Below are 26,817 nucleotides of genomic sequence, written 5' to 3'. Positions count from 1 at the left end.
TTAACTTTAGCTTTAGGCTAACGTCAGACTCGTCCGCTAGCTTCCACTGCGCATGTGTGAGCACAACTTTACTGGTGCGGACCGGCGTGTTGTTAAATATATATATCGCAAACATCTACTAAGCATTTTTGCCTGTTTTTGAATAGTTTGACCAATGTGACCCATAATTTTTATTACATACCCGGAATAATCAGTGTTACATGCGTAACAAGCTCGCGTTCAGTGATTTCCATAACAAAATACGGACAATACGTAACAGTTGACATCTCTGATGATGGACTATTAAAGTAGAGGACCGACAGATGAGGCAGAGAAAGTTCCCAGCTGGTCACGGTCGCTGGCTAGCTGTTGGTAACGGCTAGCGGCTCAGTTTAAGGAACAGTACTGAAAGTGCCCAACGTAAGATAAATAGTTGTTTGAGTCACAGCTCACCTGTTTTCTGGGTTTGATCATGTGACATTTTCAATGCGAGCCCGAGGCCACTTTGACATCAATTTCAATCAGCAGCAGATGGTAGAGCAGGACAAAATGGCAGCGCCCCGAGATTGATGACAACAGATTAATCTGATTAATTATTTTTCCACTAATACATTATTAAACAGAATAAGACAAGTGGGGGCCCAATTTTTACCTTGAGTTCCCCTTGAAGTCTGACTCCAGTCAAGTCATGTAACTGGAGTCCCGCAGCGAGGTGATCTTTGAGCCCTTTCAGACCAAACACATTTTAAAGCAAAGAACAGGAAATCAACATCATCATCAAATGATTGAACATATGCTGATGTTGTAAACAGGTTGTCATCAACGCAACGGAAAGCGATCCTCACGGAGCGCCGCATGTATCCAAATCCAGTGGTGTCGCTTTCAAATTGGATTGGCTTCCTGGCATGGGACGACATTATGTAGTGATGGAAGTAACATGCAACAAGCGGCATGTCTGCTTCTCACAGCGTGTCGTGGATGTGATGGCAATTACTCATAAGCTTTTGTGTCGGGTTGATATATTAGAAATTTTCAATAAAGGATTATTTGGATTTTTATTACGACAAGATATCCTGAAGCAACATCTGTTTAGAAATCAAATGTCAGCATGTGGTCAGATTTTTTGTCTACAACCAAAAAACACAAATTACTGACACAAAATGGCTGATGTTGGTAACATTTTGATTTTTCTTTTCAAAACGTTGCCATGACATCACATTTAGTTTTTTTTTAACCAAGATAAAAAGAATGGGAGGTGACAAGATGGCTTTTTGTGTCTTAATTTCACACTGTAGGCCTACGTGTCTGCAAAGCATAATATAAATCCTTACAACTGCAAATGAAGAATCAAGAAGTGACACGAAAGAAGGGATAACGTATTCCTGATAGACTCAATGAGCTCACTGTTTGCCATCTTTCCTGCGATGGCAATTGAAATGTAAAACAGTTGAATATTTACATAAAAGCTCCCGCATGTGCTACAAATTGCCTGGCGGCTGCGATCAATTGATAGAGAGAAGAAAAAAACACTTTGAAAACGAATTTTGAATGGGTAAAGGGATATTATGTCTCAAGACTTCCAGTCAGTTGTTGTAATGTTTGAGTTAAAAAGAAAAAAAAAGGAGATGTTGAATAAATCTTTTACCAGAAAATGACACAAGGAAGTGGCTAAATTGTACTAAGTGATATACAATACAATATAATACAATATAATTTTACTTGTATAGCGCATTTCACAACAGCTAGAGCTGTAACAAAGGACTTCACATACAAACAACAAAATAGCCATAATACAAGTGAAATCAATAAATGAACATAAAATAATTTTTGGGAATTTTTGGTTTAAATTTTATTTGAACTTTGCGGTTGCATTTTTTTTTTCTTTTTCACCATATTTTTTTGCCATTTTTGCGACATTTTCATCTTTTTTGTCGCATTTGCTTTCTTTTTTTGTTGCATATTTCATTTTCTGCCCCATTTTTGGTTTATTTTTGTCCCTTTTCTTTCATTTTTCCTGACTCTGCACTTGTATGGTTTAAATTTTGTTTTTGTTACCGAATATGAACCAAACCGTGACTTTAAAACCGCAGGTACCAAGGAATGAGCATTCCTCGCATACCGTTACACCCCTTTGTATGCACTTAACTTGTCCAGTCATCTTATATGATCTGCAAACAAAAGGCAAACGAACAGTGTATTCTTCAACGTATCGTATAATGAAGCATGAACATCCATGTTGCTACTTGGCATGTTTGTAGCAAATGCTGGCAGCGTTGCCTTCGATCAGCTGTTGCACATATTTCACATTTGACATGAAAGCCGGACTTCAGGTGTTGCCGAAACACATGTGCGACACACTCGCTGCACACATAGCACGCTTTGGTGTCGTCCTTTGACGAAGCATCTTTTGAATGATGCGGTGCGGATGGCTTGAAGCCCAAAGGTGTTTGTATTTCAAAGCCGACACTTGACGGGGTTTAATGCGACGCCATGTGCACTTGACACCTGCTTAATCCAATTTTTAATCCCTACGCAGCCCTCTCTGCCTGCTCTCTTGGTATTTGTCAACAGCTCAGAAAGACGAACAAAAGCAGCGGTTGAATCCTGCGAACCGGCGCTGTAAACTGATACTAGTACACAGTACACATCAAGCTCGAGTTTTGAAAATCCAGCCCTGAAGCTACTTTTACTGAGGAACAAGACATTTGGTAGCCATGAGTAGACCCACAAAAAAGACTCAAGAAACTATGCCAGAAAAGACATAAAGAGTCATTTAGTTTTAAAATAGGCCTGTCATTTAGAGAGAGTCATTTTGGGTATTTCCAGGCCACCTTAAAAAAAAAATCAGCCCTTGAAGGCAGTTTTCTGAGCAATCTGAAATTTGGTGTGCATGTCTATCATGAGTAGATCCACAAAAAAGTCTCAAGTACCCATGCATGAGCTATCATTCTAGTTTGAAGCGGCCATCTGAGGTTCATTTCGGAGAAGTGAGAATCTTCAAAGCTAATTATATATAGTAAAATGAAAATGGGTAGGGATTTCCACCAAGAGTAAACCCACAAAAAGTCTCAAGAAGTCAGGCCAGAAAAGGCACAGACATATTGGTTTGAAGACACCATTTGAGGGTAATTTTGGGCCAAACTGCGAATATGCAGGGATCGACTGTAGTTTTAAGATCTAATACAACCAATTACCACTAGATGACAGACATGTCTTATTTGCTATTGCACTGCATCTTATACCGCCCTGCACTACAACATGAATAGGCCTCATATTTTTGGGTGGATTTGGAATGATATGCTGGACAAACCTGAATAATACCTCAATAGCACCTCGATAATATTACAATTTTGAGTGAGTTGGTTTTTGTGAAAAAAAATGTAGAAATCGAGTTCTTGCACTTAATGTTGGATTCTTGGTCAGCAGTTTTGTGCCGTCCTTGAATGGTGATTTTTAATGTGAGAGCCCGTTGCACTGGAAAGAAATTGTGTGTGGTTAATTTGTTGTTTGCTTTAAACCCTTTGTTGTTGGGTTAGGATGGTGGCTCTTTTAAAATGTATTATCAAAAATGAAATATATTAAGAGCATGTGTTTTGCACATATACACTTATTTTGTCCATATGTAGAACAGCATTTTTGTCATACATCTGGTTTGGAAGTGCGTGATCCGTAGTTGTGGCCCCTCCAGCATTTAAGTTGCCTATCCCTGTCCTTGAGATTTTGTCCAATTACTATCAAATTTGAAACTTGCATGCTCGACAAAGGGGCAACACTAAATTGTCGTCATAGCATGATCCTGCATTTGTTTACCTCGACATTGGCCGACCACTATTCAGTAAATGACAAAATGTGCCTGTCAGTAATTGAAAGAGCAGATGGTGTTTGATTGATAATGAATGCATCATCAGGGACTATTGGCTCTTTCAATGAAAGCTGTTTGATTTGCTGGCCGCCTGACAGTATAAACAGATTCCTTTTATCAGCATGGGTGCCAAGACTTGTGGCCGCTTCCACAACACAGACCCGTGTAGCGCAGAATTTATTTCTGTTTACGGAGCAGCCCGGAGACACTCCATCACGCGGTCGTATCTGCGGGCCGACGTTTGAGGCCAGGCTGGTTTTTCGCAAAGGGGCGCGTCATCCCGCATGTTGGTATAGCGCATGACGTCTTAAGAAGTCTGGAACGCAGACCAGTCTTCCGATTGTGGTGCGACGCTGGGTCAGAGCCAAACAAACAAGATCAATAGCAGAACTCTGTGAAGACTGTGAGCTCCTGGTCTTTTTTCTTTTATACCAGATAAGCATATTCCACGTATATCTGAAACGTTTGTTCATTTGCTCATGAAATATTCCCAAGATGTTATTCCCGTCCAGACATATACTACAAAAAAAAAAAAAACATGGCCACTTTCCAGAAAGTACACACTGAGCCTTTTCATTTTACATTCAGCAAAAAACACACAGCTAGGCATGTAATTAACAAATGTCCCTGCACTTAAACCATAATTGAATAGCATCTGTTTTAATTAATAGGACACAGCAGAATAGTTACAAGTTTGAAAAAAAGGGCAAAATGAAGAGTCAGTGAGAGCACATCTGTTCAGGTTTTGGCACGGAAAACCTTACTTTTACCGACTCCGAACCTTTGCATGGACAAGCATATTTAAGTGGAAAATGTGTAATTCCGATTTCAATTGCGTTAATCTTGAAATATTGAATAATTGTCCTCTGATTGTGCAAAAAATATAGGCAAACCCAGCTCCAATGTTGTTTTATGTTGTTTATATAAAGAAGGATGAGTTGAGTTTAGTAAATCACAATTTTTTCTCATAATCCTACTTAAGTATCAAGGGATCAAAAAAAAAATCGCTATTGTTCAGACACGCACAATAACTAGCTAACTGCTGAGCACATTTAAATTCTGTCGCTAACTAACATTATTAGAGACGATCTTGCGTTATACGAAAGGAGTTAGCATTCCCGTCCAGTATAACAGATCGATGTGGTCGTTGGTGTGCAACCATGTTTCTCCCTCTAACATTGTTTGATAATGTTATTTATTTATCGATATATTAATTATAGAAATACAGTCATATTTTATTATTTGCAAAGCTAGGGGCCAAGAATTAAAGGTAACCGTAACTCTAACCTCTGCAATAGTAACTGACCCCCCCCTAAAAAAGCTAATTATATTCCAATTTATCTTAAATAATTGTCCAATGAAAAAAAAATTGCTTACAGCTAAGCACGTATAATATTCTCCAACAATTCTCACAACATGAAAATGGTTCATTGTACATTAAAGTGAGTTCCCAGACAAATATGTTTGGCTACAGCATATGCAATCAGACAACCAAACAACCAAACAAATGAGTCGAAGGCCTCCTCCTCCTTCTCATAATAATACGAAGAATCTAGGATAACTGCTTCCGATTTGTGCTCATTCGGGATAATTTCCTTGTTAAGAGTCCATCAAAATGGCCGCCTCAAACCAAATGGTTGACGTCCTGTTCAATATCAGGTATGAGTCCTTGGGAATTTTTCGTACGTCCTATTAAGATTTGTCCACCCAATTTCGTGACCATCGTCGGGTGCCTTGATATGTATAACCTTTTTTTTTTTTTTTTTTTTTTTCAAAATTCAAAACATGAAGTTCATACAGACTGATGAAGCAGATGTCTTACTGAAGATTACAGCAGTTTGAAAAATAAACCAATTACCATTCCCCCACTGGGTTATCTGGATTCATTTTATATAAAGTGTTACCCTTATATGTTTACTGCATCATCAAAAGAAGCTGATGGGCCTGTGGAAGTCTTTGAATAACAATCCCGCTGTTTCTTCTCTCCTTCCAACAAGGAAGGCTGATTGTAAACTTCCTCAGAAACTTTCAAGTTTGTGTGTTAAATTGAACGGTGCATGTGACAGACTAAATGGAATTCAGTGTATGATATTTTTGGAGTGCATAAATTAGACACACACACACTTTTTGCCCATTGGTTCAGACTACAACCCTAACCCATAAACTGATTTTATAAAGTGTAATTATTGTATTTAAGGTAGTATTCGTGTTAAAGGGGCGTGGCCTAGCAAGTGACACCAAGAGCTGGAGTCGGGTTGTGTGTGTGTGAGTGTGTGAGCGCTGGTAGTGAGTTGTGACCTACAGCAACTCCTTGCGAGTATTGTCATTTTGTATTTGTGTGTTGTCCCATTCAATAAACGGCTGATTGTGCATTTGTGTCTCTCCTTTCCCAAATGTGAGGGCATTATCATACCTTAAAGTTGAAGTCAACGCAAACATTTTTTTTTTCAAGAATATGTTCTATGCAGGCCAACTAGATGAAAGAAGGCATTCTGGCTAATATTGCGTTTGTGGAATATGAGTTAAGCAGTAAAAATCCACCTGTTTTTAGCCATCTCCGGGGGCGGCCATTTTGTCACTTCTGTCGACTGAGAATGACATCACAACTGCTCAGGGCTCAGGTAACGACCAATCACGGCTCACCTTCAGAAAACAGGTGAGCCGTGATTGGTCGTTACCTGAGCAACTTCAATGTCATTTTCAGTTGACGGAAGTGTCAAAATGGCTGCCCCCAGAGTTGGCTAAAAACGGGTGGATTTCTCATATTCCACAAACGCAATATTAATCCGAATGCCGCATTTCAACTAGTGGGCCTGCAAAAAAATAATTCTTGAAAAAAATATCAATGAGTTGACTTCCACTTTAAGTGCACCATTTATTTTTCCACTTTACGCAAACAATGGCTCGGAACTCAAAGATAAGTTGGTGCACTACCACAGTTGCTGATACCGATTCAACGACGCTTCTGTGGTTGAGCTCCTTTTTGGCTGAATTGCTTCAAGACACGATTAATCAACAGTCAACTCGATGCAATTTAACTCAGATTAATGAGCTATCGTGACCCTCACTACTAGGATAAAAGTGGCTTTTATCATCACATGTGCCCACAACAAGGCCTTTCCAAAAACGCTTTCATCCCTGTTACAAATTTGGCCCGCGTTCCCGCTGGCAGCAGCAGCAGCTGGCAGCAGGTGAGAGTATAAACATTCTTTGCTCGCAACATGAGGATGTGTTTATTCTCCGCTGCATCTGGGGAAACAAAATGTCTGCCCCTCTTGTTCCTGTCAGCTCTCACGTAATGGGCTTGGTAACATTTGGCAGCGCTTTAAAGTGGAGCGATAGAGATACACCTGTTTGTTTCATTAAGTTGCGTGCCTTTTAATAGGCTTCAGTGCTTCATTTTCGTTTTTTCTCTTGATTCAACCTGTCCACTCACTTGCTGCCAGCTGTGGATAATGTAATGTGCACTCGCAATACATTTTTATTAGGTGAACTTCTAATCACATCCAATACAAGAAATTCTGCATCTACATTGCCCAAAAAAAAAAAAAAAACGATCTTGTAAAAAATTGGAACAAAATAACTCAGATGGTGAATATATTCCGTAATTTAAGCAAGTTTATCTGCTAATTCGACTTAGCAAGATTTCTTAAAACATGTAAACATAGGTAACCTCAAAACCCACAGTGACGTCTTAAAAGTGGTACATTTGTATTACCTGCACCTATGGTACATTTTATTTTGAGGTAAACTTTCTCATAAGCAGTAATAAAATTAAAAAAGATTTTTTTTAAAAATACCTAATTTTAAAAAAATTAATGAGAGGAAATGTTTCAGGCAAGTGAAATGCTCTGACAAAAAACTGCCTGGTAAGAAAAATATCTTGGCAGGCAGAAGAAATATATTTGTTTCTGGATTTGAGCTATTTAATCTCCGTTAAATTTTAGTTTAACATACACACATGGACGAAATGGTTGGTAAACTGTGAAAGAAAGATAAAGCCACATTGGTCATTGAAATAACTTGAAACTGTACCTATTGTGAAACTTGGAGGAGGCGGGTTTATGTTCTGGGGCTGCTTTGATACTTCCAGCACTGGTTGTTTAGAATCTGTGCAGGGGACAATTCATTCAACACACCCTTTGCTGGGAGTAGCGAAGCAGCCCCAGACTAGAACTGACAATCTTTCTGACACTGCTCAGCACATTTCACACCAGAGTTTTCGCTGTACCTTTTCACTTTCAGGCATGGCAGAAGTAATACTGCTTGTGGCAAATGTGACACTGAGTAATTTCAGGCAAGCTCGCATAAATGTCCACATGGTTCCAATCAGTCATGTTTGTCGTTAGCCCAGTTAGCTTTGGAGCGTGCTACCATGACTCATCACTGGGAAAAGATGGATAAAACAGTTAATTTGCACAGACATTTACTGACTCCGTAGGATACCTCATAGTGGACACTCGTAAAATTTTAAGAGCCTGACCCGTATCACATGGACATACCTCAGGAGTGTGCTCAGTGGACTCAATGATCACAGGATGAGTCAAAGCTTCGTTATAATCTATTAATCATTCACGAGTTTAGCTATAAATGCGCAGTCGAATGAAATGTGATACAAGGGTTGTGTCCAAGCGTGGCACTGTGAAGGCAAGTAGAAAAGCACTGATACAATCCATCTCACTGGACAACTTGTGGATTTTCCCAGACATTAGAATGTAATGCTTCTACATGACTGGTTAGCACGTCCGCCTCACAGTGCTGAGATCGTGGGTTCTAATCCGGCCCCGGCCTTCCTGTGTGGAGCTTGTATGTTCTCCCCGTGCCTGCGTGGGTTTTCTCCGGGTGCTCCGGTTTCCTCCCACATTCCAAAAACATCCAAGGTTGGTTAATTGGACACACTAAATTGCCCCTTGGTGTGATTGTGAGTGTGAATGTTTGTTTGTCTGTGTGCCCTGCGATTGGCTGGCAACCAGTTCAGGGTGTACACCGCCTACTGCCCGAAGACAGCTGGGATAGGCTCCAGCATGCCCGCGACCCTTATGAGGATAAGTACATAATGGATGGATGGATGCTTCTACATGTATACACTGATAGTGTAGTGGTTCAAACAGCCATTTAAAGGCAACATGTTTAATTGTTTCAATGCGCTATCGCAAGCTATGCACACATAGGTCGATTTTTTATTTTACGTCGTAGAAGTACAGTATTTTGATTTTGTTTTACTTCTTTTTTCAGATTGATAGTGACTGTAATTAACGACCTGCTTGAGTGTTTCAGTTTTACAAGGAACCTTTAGTCAAAAGTCAAAATATGATGATAATAATAACAATTGTAAATGATTTTTTTTTTAATGATTATGATTTATGATATTTTCTTCATGTGCAACAGAATACTACTAAGTCTTGAAAGTAGGTTTAGTAGGTATTTACTAGGAACGTAATGATTCACTCAAGCCCCGATTCAATTTGATTTTAAGTTCCCGATTCTGATTCAATTCGATTGAAAAAGAAATAACAAAATAAATGACTCCTTCTAAAACCAAAATATGTTTGTATTTTAACATCTGCATTTCGTCCTTATTACAAACAATAACTTTTTGTAACTTATAAAAAAAATGAAAATAAACTAATAATTTTGACTGCTTAACTACATTTTTTGTCTTATCAGTGTTTTGTTACTAAACTTGAAAATGAATACGTGTACAATAACTTTGACTGTTATTACTAAACCTTTTGTGATCAAAATTTCAAATATTGATTTTTATTTTTTTAAATGCATATTATCGTCGTTATATCCCTAGTATTTACTGTAATTACCTTGAAGACTGCTAAATTTTGCTATTGGTAAAGAGAATAAAATGAATTGAATTCAAATTAAAAAAATATAAAATAAAAGTAAGATAAATCAAAATAAGAAAATGAAAAAGACTTAAAACCAAATTTCTATGTACTGTATGTCTATCCATCCATGTAGATTGTGAACCAAAAATTATGAAGTACAATTGAGCAAAATCTGCAAACTTAACATGCGCTGACTTGTAAATCTTGTATTTAGGGTTTGGCATTTAAAGTCTGCAGTGGCATCACACGAAAGGTTCCAACAAGAAATGTAACCTCAGGTCAACCGATCTGAGCTTTACTAAAGCTTTGTCAGCATTTGTTAAAATGTCGATGCCTGATCTTGCTCAGGTAACGTGAATATACAATGGTCATTATTAAAGATAAGCAAACGTGACACGTTTAAGGTCTCGGATAAGCGTCGGCCGTCTGGCACGTTCGCCTTCAGACGGCGATTAGCGACTTTAAACTTGAGAGGAGAGGTCACCTCTGTCAAAGGCGAGGCCGTGATTAATGGACGAGGCCTTTGTGGGTTCCCTCTGGCGGCCCATGTGGCGCTCGCCGCAAATACTCGGCTTGATCTACCCGGGCCTGACCTGCCCTGGAGGTTCAGAGGTCAACGGCGGCGTGAAATATAGCCAAAGCCTCGCCGAACGGCGGCGAAAGACAAGAAAGGGGGCCTGCGTCGGCCGCGCGAGCGTAAATTATTTCACTTTGGACACCGTAATCATGACTGAGTTGTAAAAAGACCTTTATGTAACGGCACGAGGACTTGTAGTTGCTACTTAGGGGCCAAGAATGAGCAAAATCAGGAGTTTTTGTTTGGTTAACCAGGCTATATTTAGCTCCTCCCGACATACAAAGCTAGTCTGTGTCACAACTTCTGATCATAAAAAGATAATAAAAAGATCATAATCGTTAGTGGCCAACCAAAAAATTGTCAAAGCATTGCACAAGACTTTGAATAATGTGATAAGCGTTGATGCTAGTGCAGGCTACAAAAGAGGTGTCCAGGCCGATCCAGAAGGTTTGTTATTATTGTATTAAAAAAAGTCAGTGTCACCGTGGTTTTGAAGCTGTTGTATTAAGGCAAAACTACATATTGTTGCTTTTAACGCTCGCTATTGGTCCATTACATCTTAAAAATAAATGGCTTAAAGATTCATTTGTATTTGCAAAAATACGCCAGAAGTGTGCGCTAATAGCCACGCAGCAGAGCAAAAACAAAAGCATGTGGTCAAGACTCTCTAACTTCCACTAACAACTCAGGCTAAACTTGACATCCACTCTGACATAAAATAATTTTAGGACTAAAATCTGACTGATGTGGAGTTTTTGAGCCTGATACCGATTCCGATATTTGGTAGGATAAAATTCCAATAATTTATTAATTGGCCACATTAAAAACATCTATAATTAATAAAATAATTTCTTTTTAGTCCCTTAACACTTACAACAATAAAGATATGAATTACAGGCAGAACAATTGGCTTCGACTGTTTTACAATACTTTGTCCTCTAGTATTTGTTTAACTTTACAAAAGAAAGAAAAGTTGGCAAAAATCTGAAGATTTTTTTGGGGGGAATTTTTGAATGTCATTATCTTTGTCTGATGTTGTAATGTGTTAATTTGTGTTAAAAAATGGCTAAAATCGATAGATTTTAAAAGCTAACATCAGTCGATTAAATTGTCCGGTCCTACTTAGAACGGTCAAAATGTATCATGTCAACATACTTCATTGACACCGATTACTACTCTAGTATTAGAGAGGGATTTAGCAACACCTTGTGGCATCTTGGGGTGTTACAGAGTGAAAGAAAAATAAGTGACTTTTTTAGTGGATTGCTGGAAAAGGTTCCACAGAAAAACAAAGTCAATAGCGGATAGCAAATAAGCGGTGATTACTGTTGTCCGGCCATCACTTGTCTCAGGGTGGGATCATGTAAATGAGAAAACGCAAAACAGCCCTGATAACAGTCACATTTTCAGAAATCGTCAGATGACAAGATTTGGCCCAATTAGAATGTAATTTTCCATAATGTCCCCTTTTAGAATATAAATGAATAAATCAACCGTCTTCTCCTGCATGTTCTCAAGTATTTTGGCGAGGTCATCTTCTCGGGCAGAATTTACAACCGCTTTAAAGTGTGTAACTCATCATATTTTTTTCCACTCTTCAGTGTCCCGCTGCCTTGTGTTAAAAGCCACTCAGGCTCCAATCGGACCGGCTCCCTCTCCGGCTGCGGGCCCGTGATGAAAGCCAGACAGAAGGTGACGTCCCGCCTTATCTTTCTGCTTGTTTCCACTCCAAACATGTAAAAAGATAGACACTAACCATCTCTCTCATCGTCGTTTTCCCAGGATGTGAGTCATGTCAGAAAAAGTTGCCGTCCGACAGGTAGAATTTTTCTCACACGGCTGCAGCCAAGAAACTTTAATTGCTTTACCTTCTCTCTTTATTAGTGTTAGAGCTCATTTTTCACACAGCTGGAGGCAGCTCCACTGTGGTTTTGAGTGCTGAGTGTGCACTACTGCCACCTGCTGGTCCAATGGTAAACACTAACTACTGAAAACTTGGGGGGGAAAAGATCAGGAATTCCCTCTTTCCCTTGAGTGGACATCATCATACTTCAATACAAAATCAACATACGCTCCATGTGTTAAATCTGTTGTTATAGCAAAGCTGACATATTTGATTAGAATTCATTTAAACAGCGCAAACTGGGATGTCAGGATGTGGGCGTTTTCACACAACTGACCCTCAAGTAATTGGCTATTGACAGCTGAATTATATCCTTGACTTAAGACTTTGATGTACTTCCATACTGGATCAGAACCTCTGAAGCCGATTCACATCATTGGAAAAAATGTGCCTAAAATTATGCAAAACTTCAGCGTTTGAACTGTCACCATGCAATAATAAATGAGGTGTGTCAGGGAAGTTCCAGGATTGTTATCACCAACGCTATATTTCAAACCGAAACTGCGAGATTTCCCTTCAATGGCGGCCAGACAATCAACTAGCATATTTACAAAAAGATTCTGCAGCATTTTGCTTTGTTCAGCATGAGCATCTGACAGTTCCTGGCCAAAAAGAACATCGCTCATTCGCATTTTTCACATTTTGGCGGATCTGTTTCCTTTTTTTCCAATATTTTTTTCATATTTGGGATTTTTCCCAGTTTTTCCATTTATATATTGTCTTTTTTGAAGAATTTTGGGGGTTTGTTAAATTTCAAATTAAAAAGTAATAAGAATTATAATTTTTTTTTCGGAGGGGGGCGAGGTGAAAATTAATCAAGGGGCAAAATCAAGTTAGCGTTTTAAATCAGGGTTAGGGTATACAATGAGGGTTTCAAAGTAACAAATTAACTTTCAAATATATACCATCTCACACTACTTCCTATTGTTGGTGTCACAACTGTTGTTTAAGTGCACTAATCACCCTGCAAATTCTTCTCCTCTGGTGTTGTTTTCAATGCAAGTATGAGGATGACCGCAGAGTTGTTTCTGTTTGACTAACCCTTGTTTTCCAGCCTTGTTTATTTTTCCTGAGGGTTGGCGACCAAAGGCAAAGCGCTGCACTGCATAAACCGACCAACCCCGGAGGCCTCTGCGGTTTCTGGATGGACGCTTGTGGTCGGACGCTTGGACCCCGAACGACCAAGGAGGACGGAGAGCGATAACCTTGGACGGAGCCGGCTGGAATGCCAGACCGCGTTTATTTGTTTGTGGCCGACGATAAAATGCTTATCATTAGGGTTCACCGATTCTTTGACGTGAGCACTGGAGCCGAAAAAGGGGGATTTTTGGAAGCACAATATGAAACAGATTGAAAAACTGGCAGATAATAACGAGCTTTTTGAGTTATTGCTATTAGCTGATGACATTAGGATTTTTCCCATCAGTGTTAAATTATGGGAGTGAGGCAGAGGGGTCAAGAGTGTTTGCAATGTGGGGCCACATCACTGCTAAGGTTGAGTTGCAATGTAGAGTGGTCCCTATTAAAATGAATGTGAATGCTATTATCCGTTCAAGTTTAAAATGTGTTTTTTTTTTCAATACAAATAGCACGTAGTATTGTTCATAATAAAAAATATATAGCATTTACAATTTCACTTTTTTGTATCTCCTTCTGGTTTGCAAAACTTAACCAATGAACGGCAGTAGATTGCAGTCATGCAGATAAACTACAAAGAGTCTCACTCAACTACCGTAAGTGACTCTGTAACCTACAGTAATATTAGTCCTTTGTCACAGAGGATAAAGAATACATGCCTGTGAGTATTGTCATATTGTCTGTCTATGTGTGTTGCTGAACAGTTTGTGTTGAAATATCCTTTATAACAAGGCCACTCAGATGCTAGTTTGGTTAGCCCGTCTACGGTGGTCTACGGTTTCCCATGAACTCATTCACGACCAGGGCCAGTTAAAAGGCATATTTGAAGTCTTTACCGTCAATAGCAGTGAATGAAATAATGGTAACATTGTAGAAAGTTGTGAACCACAATAAAGTGTGCCAGTCTGAGCCATGAAACTCCAGGGCTGAAAATGAGTCCTTCTCCGGCCTTGGCTGTGCGTCATAAAATATTTGTTTCTGTCATCTGTCATTCTGCCCATCCAAAACAGTGGGCCCTGATCCAGTTCCAATCAAATTGCTCAACCCTGCATGAGGTCTTCAATGAGTTAAGCGTTAGCATAACAGCCAACGATTACCCAAAGCTAATAACAATAACAATACAAGCTGGTAGCACGTCATACTATAAAATTTTCATATTTATCATCACTATTGTCATTTCTTTTGGAAATTATCCTCATCTGCCTCCTTGCTGCTTAAAAAAAAAAAAAAAACTCCCAACACAACCCTGACCATTGAACTTGTGGTAGTAAATTGTCTGCTTGTTCAAGTACCTCGGCGCCACGCTCTCAGACGACCCCAGCTATGCCTCTAATTGCTTATCCTTTAAGCAGCAGCTTTTGCGTCATATAAGTTTGTGGCCTTAAAGGGAGGAGCGATTGAATATTTTGGGGGTCTCTGTGGCAGCTTTGTCACATGCTGTTGAAGAAGGGCAGTCAAACTCTGCTAGCTGTGCTGTGAAACTCAGCTAATGACTGTGGTGTCTTGTTTTTTAATGGATGGGCCCCGTTTTACGCTGGCATTAAAAAAAAAAAAGGCCGCTAAAAAAAACAGCAGCACCCAGTGAGGGATGAAAATGGCTCCTGTAGGCTGAGTGTGAATGCTTCACAATGTTGTGTGACCACAATGTTAGGTTTAGTGTTGATGAATTTAAAGTTGATGGTTATTTGAGGCAGGGGGTGCGTATATTTGCCTTAACTCATTCACTGCCATTGACGTATTTATTTGTAACAGTTTTCACAGTCCAGCCATTCAACTTATTTATATATATTTTTTATTTTTTTCAAACAGTGTAAAAGGGGGGCTGAAAATGTCTGGCAGTGAATGAGTTAAGTTGATGGTTGCTTGAGGGATGTGTTTACATTCGGGTTGGTTTTTTTTTAGGCATTTATTCCTCTTGTTGCTTGGAGGAGGCTGTTTGGCTGATTTGGATGTTTTTTAGGGAGCGTTTAAAGTAAGTTGACTATTCGAGGGAGGTGTTTGAATTAAGATAGTTATTCGAGGGAGGTGTTCGTTTGTATTAGGTTGGCAGTTGCTTGAGGGATGAGTTTGTCTAGAGTTGATTAATTGAGAGGTCATGTATTATACAATTAAGATGTATGATTTCTGGATTGATTGAGGTGAGATTTTTTTTCTTCTGTGATTGCTTAAGGGAGGAGTTTGAAGTTGATTATTTGATGGCTTAATCACTAAAACAGCCTTTTACCATCTGAAAACATACCCAGATTGAAGGGTTACATGCTCCAAGCGGACCAGGAGAAACGTATCCATGCTTTTATCTCAAGTAGACTTGATTATTACAATGGTCTTCTGACAAGATTCCCTCAAAAGAGCATAAAACAGATGCAGCTCATTTGGAACGCTGCAGCTCAGGTTCTGACCAGAACAAAGAGATCACAACATATTACTCCAGTCCTAAAAGCTTTACTTTACGCGGGCTCCCAGTCAGCTGTTGAATAGATTTTACAATTTTGCAACTGGTTTTGCAAATCACTGAATGGCTTAAATTGTGAATACATTAACCTAAGCCAGTTGGGTTCTGAGGTCAGCAGACTAGGGCCAATTAGTCGAGCCCAGAGTTCAAAGCAAACATGGTGAATCAACATCTAGCTGTTATGCTGCATGCACATGGAATAAACTGTCAACAAAAGTGAAGTCAGACCCGAATCCAAATGCTTTTAAATCCAGATTAAAATGAATGTTTTTTTTCTTTCCATGCCTTTGAACAAGGTCATGGCATTTTAAAATTAATTTCACTGTTGTCTTTCACTAATTTTAGAAAGCTACTTTTTATTTCTTCACTTTACTTTTGAATGTCTTTAAATACTTTGTGTAAGGTGTTTGAATGTTGTCAGTCTTTGTTCTTTTAATAATTTTGTTAAGATACTTTTGTATTCTCTTTGCTTTGGAATGTCTTTAGCTGTTTGTTGGTTAATGCTCCTATAATTGAAATGTGCTATACTCATAAAGTTGCCTTGCCTTTGCCTAAAGTTGATCATTTGAGGAGACATTTATGTGCCTTTAGGTGATGATTACCACAGAGAACTGTTTGTTTGCTTAGAGTTGATTGATTGCTTGTGGATGGCATTTATTTGTCACCTAATTGGGGTACTTTGTCTTTTAGGGGGGCTGCCGTAGTCCAGGTTGAACACTTTGCTGGTCTAATTGCATCTTAATAATTCAAAATATAGTGCGTATGGGACATGGAAGTGCATACGCAATAAAAAAAAAAGATATTACATAGCTATTCATGTGATACGCATCAGTGCGCATTTGCCTGTAATATGAACTCTAGTAGGAATGGAGCAAGATGTTGAATGTGAGCTACCGGTGTGGCTTTATTTGAACGAGGCTCGTGCGATAAGCAAAATGGCCGGGCTCCACCAATGGCTGCCTTCATGAAGCCAAAGTCGTTTAAACGTCAACGCATATGACTCTCGTTGGAATTCAGGGTGTCTCCTCTCCCAAACACCATAAAACAATTGTAGGTTGGCGAAGATAAAACCCGTTATCTCGGGGAAAATAAGCAGAAATATGGCTGTAGCAGTGCTCAACGAACACAAACAACACGTCAAAACATGTCAGCATACGTTGTTAAAGAGACGTTATGCTTTATTTTCCATAACTAAAAACAGTTCAACAGTCTTCAACATGTTCGTCAAACTTAAGACTTAAAGTTTTGGGGGGGTTGGGTACTGTCTCAAGAAAAGGGTTGACTGTATTACCCATGAGGGCAAAGCTTAGAGAGTCTTTTTTTTTTTCCCCGAATCTGCCCTTATTTTTGCTCTAGCACATGAGGTTTGCATAATTATAATAAGATAATATGTAATATATTTAGTAATATCTATGAATTAAGGGTTAGATTCAGAAACAGGTGATTTTTTTTCTTCTGAAACATCATAGCGATAAAGTACGCATGAGGACAATTTAAAACAAGAAATGAAAATATCTCTGAAACCTGACGTGCTAGGAAAAAGTAATAACATCTTCAAAAGTCTACCTTGACCTAAATTCGCAGAAAAAAATGCATTAAGGGACACAAAGCTATTCCTGATTAAAAAAATGCTATTGACCAGAGTAATCTGTGCATCAAACTAAAGTCAATGCATCCCTCCTTTCCTTAGGCTTTGAGTGTTTTCAACAGTCCGGCTGCGACTTCATATGCCCCAGATTTTCACCCAGCCTAGCTACGAGGTCATCGGCAGAGAAACTCGTGTGGAGGTGGTATTATGTAAATTAACTCAAATATGTAAATGACCAACTTTTACATAAAAGTGTGGCAGAAATTCAGCTTGCTCATGGACACATACTGATAAATTTTGAAAAATGCCACACTCGATGGTTGTGCGGGCACTCCAGAGATCTAACTAAATGAATATGTCTTTTTGAAGATTTTCAATAATATGTCCACTTTAAAGTTATTTTCTTCACTTGACTGCCTTCAGTAGTTCTGCATGTGACCGCCGCCCAGCTCTGGACGCAGAATATTCCCAAAGTGGTGTTTGCATTGGACACACTTAGTCTTCTCGCAGTTTTCAGTTTTTTTTTTGACACCTTTTTGACTGATGAAGCTGGCGAGGACTTCTGGAGTGTGCGGTCAAATTTGCAGGCCGCGCCACGCCGCTCGAAAATAGTCTGTGTTGATTTTGGTTTGCCTCCTGTCAGGATACAAGACCAATTAAAAATGTGTCTCTAGGAGACTTCCCATGAGAAACAGCAGAGTGAAATCGGGGAGACTGATGCAGCAAACACTCAGTGTAAAGGAAAATACAGGCGAATTTGATCGGATTTGGAAAACGTTGGCGCCCATAGGAAATCGTGGACATAGTAATAATGCGTGAAATCAAATTTAGCAAGCGAGCAGGCACTTGAATGTGAATCTAGAGAACTGCTCATATGTTGTCACACACTGAGGGAGTTACTCCAAATGAACATAAATATTTCTGCCAGTTCATTTTGCAACAAAAATACACCCTGAGACGCTTACGATGCTGTTTCCGTGGTAACCTGGGGCTGCCAATTATAGCAGAAATAAGACAGGGTGGGGAGGCAGGAATAGGTAGTCAGACCGACACAAAATTATTTTAAAACATGTCACTGTTTGGCAAAAACCGACTATGTCTAAATAAGGTCTTTTTTTTTTTTTTACACAAATAAATGCCATTGGTCTGTCCCCATGATCAGCCAAATTAAAGAGCTGAAAAATAGCTTGAGAACAAATGTATAAGCTCAACTGTGTGAGAAGTGTCCTAACACTCAGCCTCATCCTAAATCTGCAGGAGCCTTGCAGCATTATGTCGCCTCAAGATTGAAAGTCTGGCTGTTTTTTGGGTTTTTTTTTTTGCAGAGCATATATTGTATACCCCTAATGCATGTTATCACGTGAGCGGGAATATTCTCCAGCAGCCCCACCATGACCATGCATGTCACCTGAACATGAAGGTGAGTCAGCAACACCCCCTTTGACTAAGTCTAGTCTGTTCCAGGCATGTATTCTTTATCCTCCGCAAATAATGACTATTATTTCTTCATCTTACTGAAGACCTGAGACCATCTCCATCGACAGTATATCCATACCCAATCATTTTACACCTAAACTATGTAAGAACCAGCGCCACCTGCTGGATGTAGTAATGCAAAATCCCCGCTGACTCAGCTCAGAACATGACATGTTCCCCCCTCACACTGGCGACAATTCACTCCACCCGGTTGTAAGCCACAATCCAAAGTGTAAACTTTAACATGCCGGGTGGGGGAAAAACTGATTCCAACCATGTGTTCTGCATCAGACGATGGAATTAAACGGCCAGAGGTTTAATTAATCCTGGTGGTAAACTAAAAATCATATTGAATATTTCGAAAGCAAATCCCCCCCCCCACCCTTAAAATAGACGTGGTCCCTTCAAAGGCTCATTTCACGGCTGTTATAACACATCAGCACCTGGAGGACAAGACGTGGGAGTGTGAACACATTTGGATGCCAGTCCAGTTTCCTATCCATATCGACGCCCAAATAAGGAATGTCAATTTAGCTGGGATTTTGCCGCCTTCACTCGCTGACTGACTGTACAGTCATAAAGGAATTTTGAGAAGGAAAAGTGGCAAGACCCCAAAGAAAAATAAAGACTCGGTCTTTCAGCTCAGCCTAAACACGGCTGGACACATAAATAATGTGAAGTCGGAGCAATGGAGCACGTTTAAATTTGGCCCTCGTAGCCAAAACATAAATGTAAAACCTTCCTGGACCGCAGCTGGGCTTCTTCTGTACTGTACTGTACTGTACTGTACTTTAATGTATAACCAAAGGCAGCATTAACACACAGTCAAATGATATCTAATACGAGAGCCTTAATCAATCCATCCATTATCTATACCGCTTATCCTCACGAGGGTCGCGATGCAGCATAATGCTTGGTGTTGATTGTCAATGTATCATAATTACAGGTGTTTCTGATCGTTTATCCCTCTATATAAAGTAGCCATCATAATCAAAGCATACCCACCACAATCTACATCAAGCATTTCAACAATAATAAAATATATATATACATTTTTTTTAAACTTCAATAAATAACAATAACATAAATCATTACTTTTAAAAATTAACCAACATTTGCAGATTAGTTACATAATATACAGTAATACTGTACATATTATGAATGTTTTAATGTATCTTTGTAAATCTTCTTACGCTAGTCCAAATAAGCCAAAACCTAAAATTAATTAAGTAAAACAAAACACAAAACCACACACACCATCTTCCTACATGGATAAGTATTCCAAATGAGATCACATTGAAATATTTACCTCTCCATAAGTACACTACATAATAGAAAAGTACTCCTTTTGTAAGAAGTACAGTGGCCCTAAAGGTTCAAAAAGGCTCCATAATATTCTGATGACAGAAAAAGTCTAGCTGGCCACTTGCATTACACTGCTGGCCTAATTTCAAGTGTAAAAGCAGCAAGCAAGCATACTTGACAAACAAAAGCATTCTCCGTGTGGTCTTTCACCGTTGAAAAGCTGAGCCCATTCGAGCCCTTCCAGCCCTTCATTTCCTGCTATTGACCACCGCTCTGTTGTTTTCACCCGCTCGAACAATAACTTGGCACCAAAACATATGAACGGCGGGCACTGCCGTGTGCAAACAAAAAAGCCTGAGTGACATTAATGTAAAAAACATGGTGAGTAGAGTACTTTGTACTTTGTTTCTTCATTTTGGTGTACGTGCAACAACTAGGGGGTCCACCCAGTTGAATGTACTACCAAACACAATGATCATTTGATTTAGCTATTAAATAATATGAATATTGTCAATAACCATATACAATAGTAAAAGAAAAAATCTTACAATGTCGTACATTTAAAGATTAATCATATTAAATACGATTGTGTTATTATTAAATGGATTAGAAATGAAAATTAATGTATTAAGATACACATCAAGTTTCACATCAAAATGTTTACTTTATACCTCAAGTACAGTGGATGTCAAAAGTCTACACACCCCTATTTGAATGCCAGATATTTTTGATAAAAAAAAGAGAGAACAAGATAAATAATTTCAAAACTTTTTCCAGCATTAATGTGGCATATAACTTGTACAGCTTGCAGTAGTGTGCACACCCCCATAACTAGGGATGTGGCTGCGTTCAGAATCATTTATTAAACCAATCATTTATGTTAAATGGGAGTCAGCACACACCTGCCGCCATTTAAAGTGACTATGATTACCCCCAAATAAAGTTCAGATGTTCTCGAATGTTTCTACTGTTCAAAAACATGGCATTTAAATAGGGGAGTGTAGACTTTTTATAGTAACTGTTTATTTATTGGTTTTAAAAATCATATAAGCACACGTTTTAGCTGTACTGTATTTTGCTTTTGTGTGTTTTTCTTTTATCGTGATTGAGTAGCTTTATTGTGGTTTCATCAATTTCATAGGGAGAAAAAAAATGTTTTGAAAGTAGAACAGCTTGGTTTTGGAATGGATTGTGTTCCACTTTGGAGGTTCCAAGGTTTTACAAACCGGCCGTGACAACTTTGCATGGCAAGAGCTACATTTTCAAGCCACAGTTTGTTTTAGTGCGCAACTGCTCTGCAATAACAAACAATGGCGTGCGATTTTGGCCATGATAGCCCTTGAAAAATGCATCTCAAGGGACTTCTGGCTAACTACAGAGAATTAAATTTGCGTATTAATATCCTCTTTGTTTACAGCGAATTGTGCAAACCGGAGAGAGCGTCAGGATTGGAGTTTGTGTCGGGTTCATCTTCTAGTGAACAATAGCAAATATGATAACTAGAAGTGTGCTCTGCCAATGTGAATGTGATATTTCCTGAGATATTAAGTAAAAAAATCCCAATCTACCCCTGAGTGGATTCTGCCTTGGCTCATGCTCCAAACACTGAATAAACATCTATCCATTCATCCATCCATCCATCCATCCATCCATCCATCCATCCATCCATTATCCAATCCACTGAAGCCTAGGTTCCAGGGTCGGGTCAGGGTTGCAGCAACCAAAGCAGTGAAGTCCAGACTTCCCTCTCCCCAGCCACTTCATCCAAATTCCGGGGGAATCCCAAGGCATTCCCAGGCCAGCTGGGAGACTTAGTCACTCCAGCATGCCTCCTACTGGTTGGACGTGACCGGAAGACCTCATTAAAGAGGCGTCCCGAAGCACCCTAACCAGTTGCCCGAGCCACCTCATCAGGCGCCACTCTATCAACTCCGAGCATCAATCAATGCACTACACCAAAAAGCTGTCTTGCCTTGCCTACTGTAACGCATAAACATAACGGCTAATTTACAAAACTACATGGCCTATATGTAAATACAGCATTTAAATGAACAAACAAAAGTATACCATTGTGTATTTCTTTGGAGAGAACATTTATTATACATCAGCACTTTAGTTTTATTGGACTTTATATAGTTGCATATGGTGTAACAGGCATGGGGGTCTTTAATTGTGCATGGTTTGTGGTGATTGCACAAGGCGCACAGGTTTTATTCATGGACAAAACAAAACCACAAAATAACTACAGTGATAAGTAAGAATTTGTGGCCTTTTTTAAAAAAAAATCTTGGAAATAATGGCCTGGTGTTTAAAAAGATGGCAACCGGCTGTCGTTTTAATAACCCTTATGTGTGCCTAATTCGAAAATAAGAACAATTTATGAGTCTTGTTGCGTTGCAGCTGGAGAATTTGCGTCCCAGCTGAACTGTTTAAGACCACTCGCTCGCTAATTCTCAACACGCGCCTGTTTGATTATGTCACAAAAGTGAAGTAATGTATAGTGTAGTAATTTAAAATGCAGCAAGGACAGTAAGTGAGCATAATGAGTTTAAAACATGACCACCAAGGAATATCTTCTTGTATTGGTGTTGTATTATGTCATGTATTAGATTAAAAATTACCAAAGAAAACACATCCAGTGCTCTGGAATGAGATTATTGAGGCAGTCACTATCGTAATATTCTTGAATTACCGAGTCAGTGGCCTGACGTTTACCCAATACAACATGCTTTTCACTTACTGAAGACAAAAGTGAAGGCAACAAGATAGATGGAGAAGCGGCGATGAAGGTCTTTTGATAGCAAACAAATCGAATGTGCTTTAATGCCGAAATCAGTTACCTGATCTCAACCCAATGAAGCTTGCTTTTCTGAAGACAAATGTGAAGGCAGCAAGTTGAGACTTTTTTAAGGTAAGCAAATTGAATATTCTATCATGTCTAAGGTTTTATCACTTACTGAAGACAAAAGTGAAGGCAGCGACAAACACACAAGCAGCAATGAAGACTTTTTGAAGGCAAGAATATGGAGTATTTTTGAACAGGCCACAGCAGCAGCTTGATTTGAACCAAATAGAACATTCTTTCAATTAGTGATGACAAAAATGAAGGAAGCAAGATCCACAGAGAAGCAGCAGAGAAGACTTGAAGACAAGAAGGTTAACCTTCTTATATAGCCACGTTGCCTGTTATCATGTGAATAGTGGATTTTTTTTCCCATTTACTGAAGACAAAAGTGAAGGAGGCAAGACACACTGAGTAGCAGCCTAGAAGACTTTCTGAAGGCAAAGGACTTGAATATTCTATGGTTAAGTTGCTTGTTTTCAATCAAATAGTGTTCTTGTCTCCCACTTATGAAAAAAAAATGAATAATAAGCAACAGTAAGCACAGACAAGCAGCAAGTTAAGCCTTTTTGAAGGCAAGGAATAGAATGTTCTTTAACAGCCAGGTCTGGGGACTGATGCTATTCACACAAGACCTTTTGAAGGCAAAAAAACATTATTCAATTGCCAAGCTGCCTGTATTTCAATCGATCAAAGCAGGTTTTCCACTTACTGAAGGCATGCAGGCAGCAAGTGAAGGTGCCAAACCAAGCCGTTCCAGAGAGGAAACTTGGGATTCAAGCACTCATTGACTGCATAGGATTTCCATTCAGTATTCTGTTGACGGCTCAGTTTGCCTGAAAAAAAGAACACCATCAGCGGGTTTGCAATTTTTCATGTAAAAAACTGTCAGGCAAAGATAATTAGTTAGCAGCAGGGGAGGGAGCTGAAGTGCACTTGAAGGTTGCATGAGAGCTGGTTTTCTTCTTTTTTTTTTCTTTTTAATTCTGTGCTTCTTTTTACCAGCTCCCCCATCGTATTCAAACAGACAACCATGAGAGCACAAGGTCACTTCCCCCCCTGGTCAGGCCTGCGTGCCACATGGTCAAGTAGTCGACTGCAGAGCCAAATGTAAATACAGCTCTTGTTAGTTTTTGCCTTTAACAGGAAGTCAAGCTGGGCTACCTTCGTCCATTAGGTTCTGGCAAATGAAAAGACATAATTCACATTATTAAGATAGTCGGGACAGAGGTGAGGTAAGGGATGGGGGGTCTGCGATTGTCACACAGTGAAAATATTGCAAAACTCTCACCTTGCCGGCCTAATTGAATGTGTCACTATGTCCTCATCTGGCTATTACAACAATGTTTAAGTCTTTGTAGAAGGAAAAAATAAAGAAAATAAAGACTCAGACATGAACTTTAGCTGCTTGTTTTTGCAGATAAATGTTTGCTTTCATTAGACTGTTATAAAGACCTGCTATTTTTCATTGTATGGCCTTGAAATGTGGAGAATTTCATCCAGGGTTCATGGACTTCTTCCAAGGTGAAATTGCTGAGAGCATTTGAACCGTCTTGCTCACCAAATCTGTGGCACATATGTAAACGGTCTCTCAGATGAGTTAAAGTGTGGAGACTTGCCCAATGATGTAAACAAGTTCCGGTATGAAAGATGATCATGTGTTAAAATTGGTGGAGGCGTAACGCTCTAAAATTGGCTCAGTAGCACCGCACAGAATTGTTATGACAATTCAGCCCCCAAAGGCAGTTTCACTCAGCATCCTGAATTTTGGTAGACATGCCCATCTTGAGTAGAACCACAAAATAGACTCAAGACACAGGAAGTTTTCTTTGTTGGGGGGGTTAAAGTGCTCATTTTGGGACCATTCTTGCCATTTCCAGGGTACCTTGATAGAAAATTAAAGAGCCAGAAGCCAGTTTGATTGAGCAAGATGAAATGTGTAGACCCACAAAAAATCTCAAGAACCCATGTCTGAAAAGACACAGGAGGTCTTCTAATTTGGTTTCAAACTGCCGTTGTAGGGTCATTTTAGCTATTTCCACGGCACATTTTGAAGAAAATTTCACCCCGAAACCCAGTTTCATATAGCAACATGAAATTTGGTAGGTATGTCTATCATGAATAAACCCACAAAAAAAGTCACAAGAGGCTATAATAGAAAAGACAGAGGAAGTCTGCCAATTTGGTATAAAGCAACCAATTTGGCCCTGTCCAGGCAATCCAGGAGACCCTCAATGAAAATTCAGCCCCCAAGCCAGTTTTGTTTAGCGACATGACATTTGGTAGGCATGCCTGTCATGAGAACAACCACAAAAAGGTCTCAAGAACCCATGCCCCAAAAGACACAGAAGGACTGCCATTTTAGGGACATGTGTCTAAGAGAGTTTGCTTTTGTTGCTACAAAATTTAAACCACGTCTACAAGACAGATGAACCACAAACAATAGCAAACAATTTAGGTTTCATCATTGTGTGTGGATGGAGCATACGTTTGACTCTCTATAAACACAAAAGTCAAATATCTGCAAAAATGTACAGTATATTTACTTAGACGTGTGAGGCCACGTTAAAAAAAAAAAAAAAAAAAAAAAAAGTATAGTGTACTGATTGAGGAAACATTTCTGCAAATGCTTCAGTAAGATAGCTATTTCTTATCAAAGACCACACTTTTTGGCACTTTATCCAAATGTAAACACTTTCAAGAATTTCTGACACCAGATGGAACCCAGGAAAGAAGGATAAACCGGTAACCTTTTTCATGTTTTCTTTCTGACAGACACTGACATACAAATCTGCAATTTTCCATTTCACAGCGCTACAGCATCGGGGCATTTCATTCTCGATTATGCTCATAAATTTCACGGCTGCGCACAATACTAAATAACGCCGAGCTTTTAGAGCCACGGAGGTGTGGTCGACGTCTGTCGAGAGTTAGTCGTCGGTAGTCAGACTTGGAGGTTTGCCAAAGCATGTTAAACTGTAGCCCATATTGTAGACCTAAATTACATGGCGAGCGTGGAAAAATATGGGCGAGACGTGGAGTAAAAGTAGAGTGGAGAGGAATCGAGGATTGTCCTGAGACATACGAAATTAGATATATGGACAAACAGCCGAATAGGAGAGACTGTTAAACAAATGAAACACTAAAGTAAATTGGTTTAGCAAATGATAACTTATGTGGATTGGATTTCAGGAATTGGGAACATCCTGGGGAGCTTCTTTAATTTGAAATCCTCCCATTCTTCCTTCCTGTCAGTGGACCCGAAGCCAATTTAAAGTCAGTCGGCATCCACGACACCTTTATCATGATCTCGAGTGTACAGGGGGTCCTCGATTTATGTCAAAGTTCCGTTCCCACAGCGGCAAATTTGTATGCAAGTTGGAATGCGCCGTAGTCCATTACAAACCTACATTAACGCGGTGTAGTTACAGTAAATTATGAAATGAGAAACACTTGTCGGTCACAAATCTAGAACAATAAAATGAATAACTGCTGCCTGACGACGTATTATTATGCTGCTAAGCAAACCATTTCAACATCAAAATGATGAAGATGTCAGGAACGTCGGTGGACATAAACACCTCAACACAGTGTTGCAAAAAGCCAAATCAAAACAGAGTGAATCCTCCGTCTCCTCATTCACCTACTGATGGTTCACTGGGAAAAAGATTCAGGATCTTGGGGGGGCTGAGGATTGAACCCATAAACGTCCCTACAAGAGGGGCAACAGGAAGCTGAATGGCAAAATTCACAACAGGCGTCTGATCGGGCGGTCCTTGTCCACTTTTCAAGTGGTTTGGTTCACATCACGCTCGGAACAAAGACACAGGGCAACTTAAAACTGACATCAAATAGC

At 39.4% G+C, this 26,817-nt stretch overlaps 1 protein-coding gene across 11 annotated transcripts in view; it reads right to left on the bottom strand.

Moving 5' to 3' along the window:
* The window catches only part of LOC147151401 (uncharacterized), a 144,444-nt gene that overhangs the window by 50,529 nt on the left and 67,098 nt on the right, over window positions 1-26,817 (bottom strand). For 6 of the 11 annotated variants that reach the window (XM_086022569.1, XM_086022587.1, XM_086022606.1 and 3 more), the window contains 2 exons: window positions 23,674-23,797; window positions 23,431-23,596 (listed from right to left, as the gene is read on the bottom strand). In XM_086022569.1, coding sequence (XP_085878695.1) covers window positions 23,521-23,596; window positions 23,674-23,797 — 200 coding nt within the window. In that variant the 3' untranslated portion in view covers window positions 23,431-23,520. Of the gene's footprint in view, window positions 1-373; window positions 483-631; window positions 706-17,856; window positions 17,975-23,430; window positions 23,597-23,673; window positions 23,798-26,817 lie in introns of those variants that run through there. The other 5 variants (XR_015084783.1, XR_015084790.1, XM_086022625.1 and 2 more) reach the window with 4 other exon arrangements.

Source organism: Filicampus tigris, chromosome 2, assembly GCF_054856515.1.
Source record: "Filicampus tigris isolate MCC_2025a chromosome 2, RoL_Ftig_1.0, whole genome shotgun sequence".
Classification (NCBI taxonomy): domain Eukaryota; kingdom Metazoa; phylum Chordata; class Actinopteri; order Syngnathiformes; family Syngnathidae; genus Filicampus; species Filicampus tigris.
This window is presented reverse-complemented; position numbering and strand designations above follow the sequence as displayed.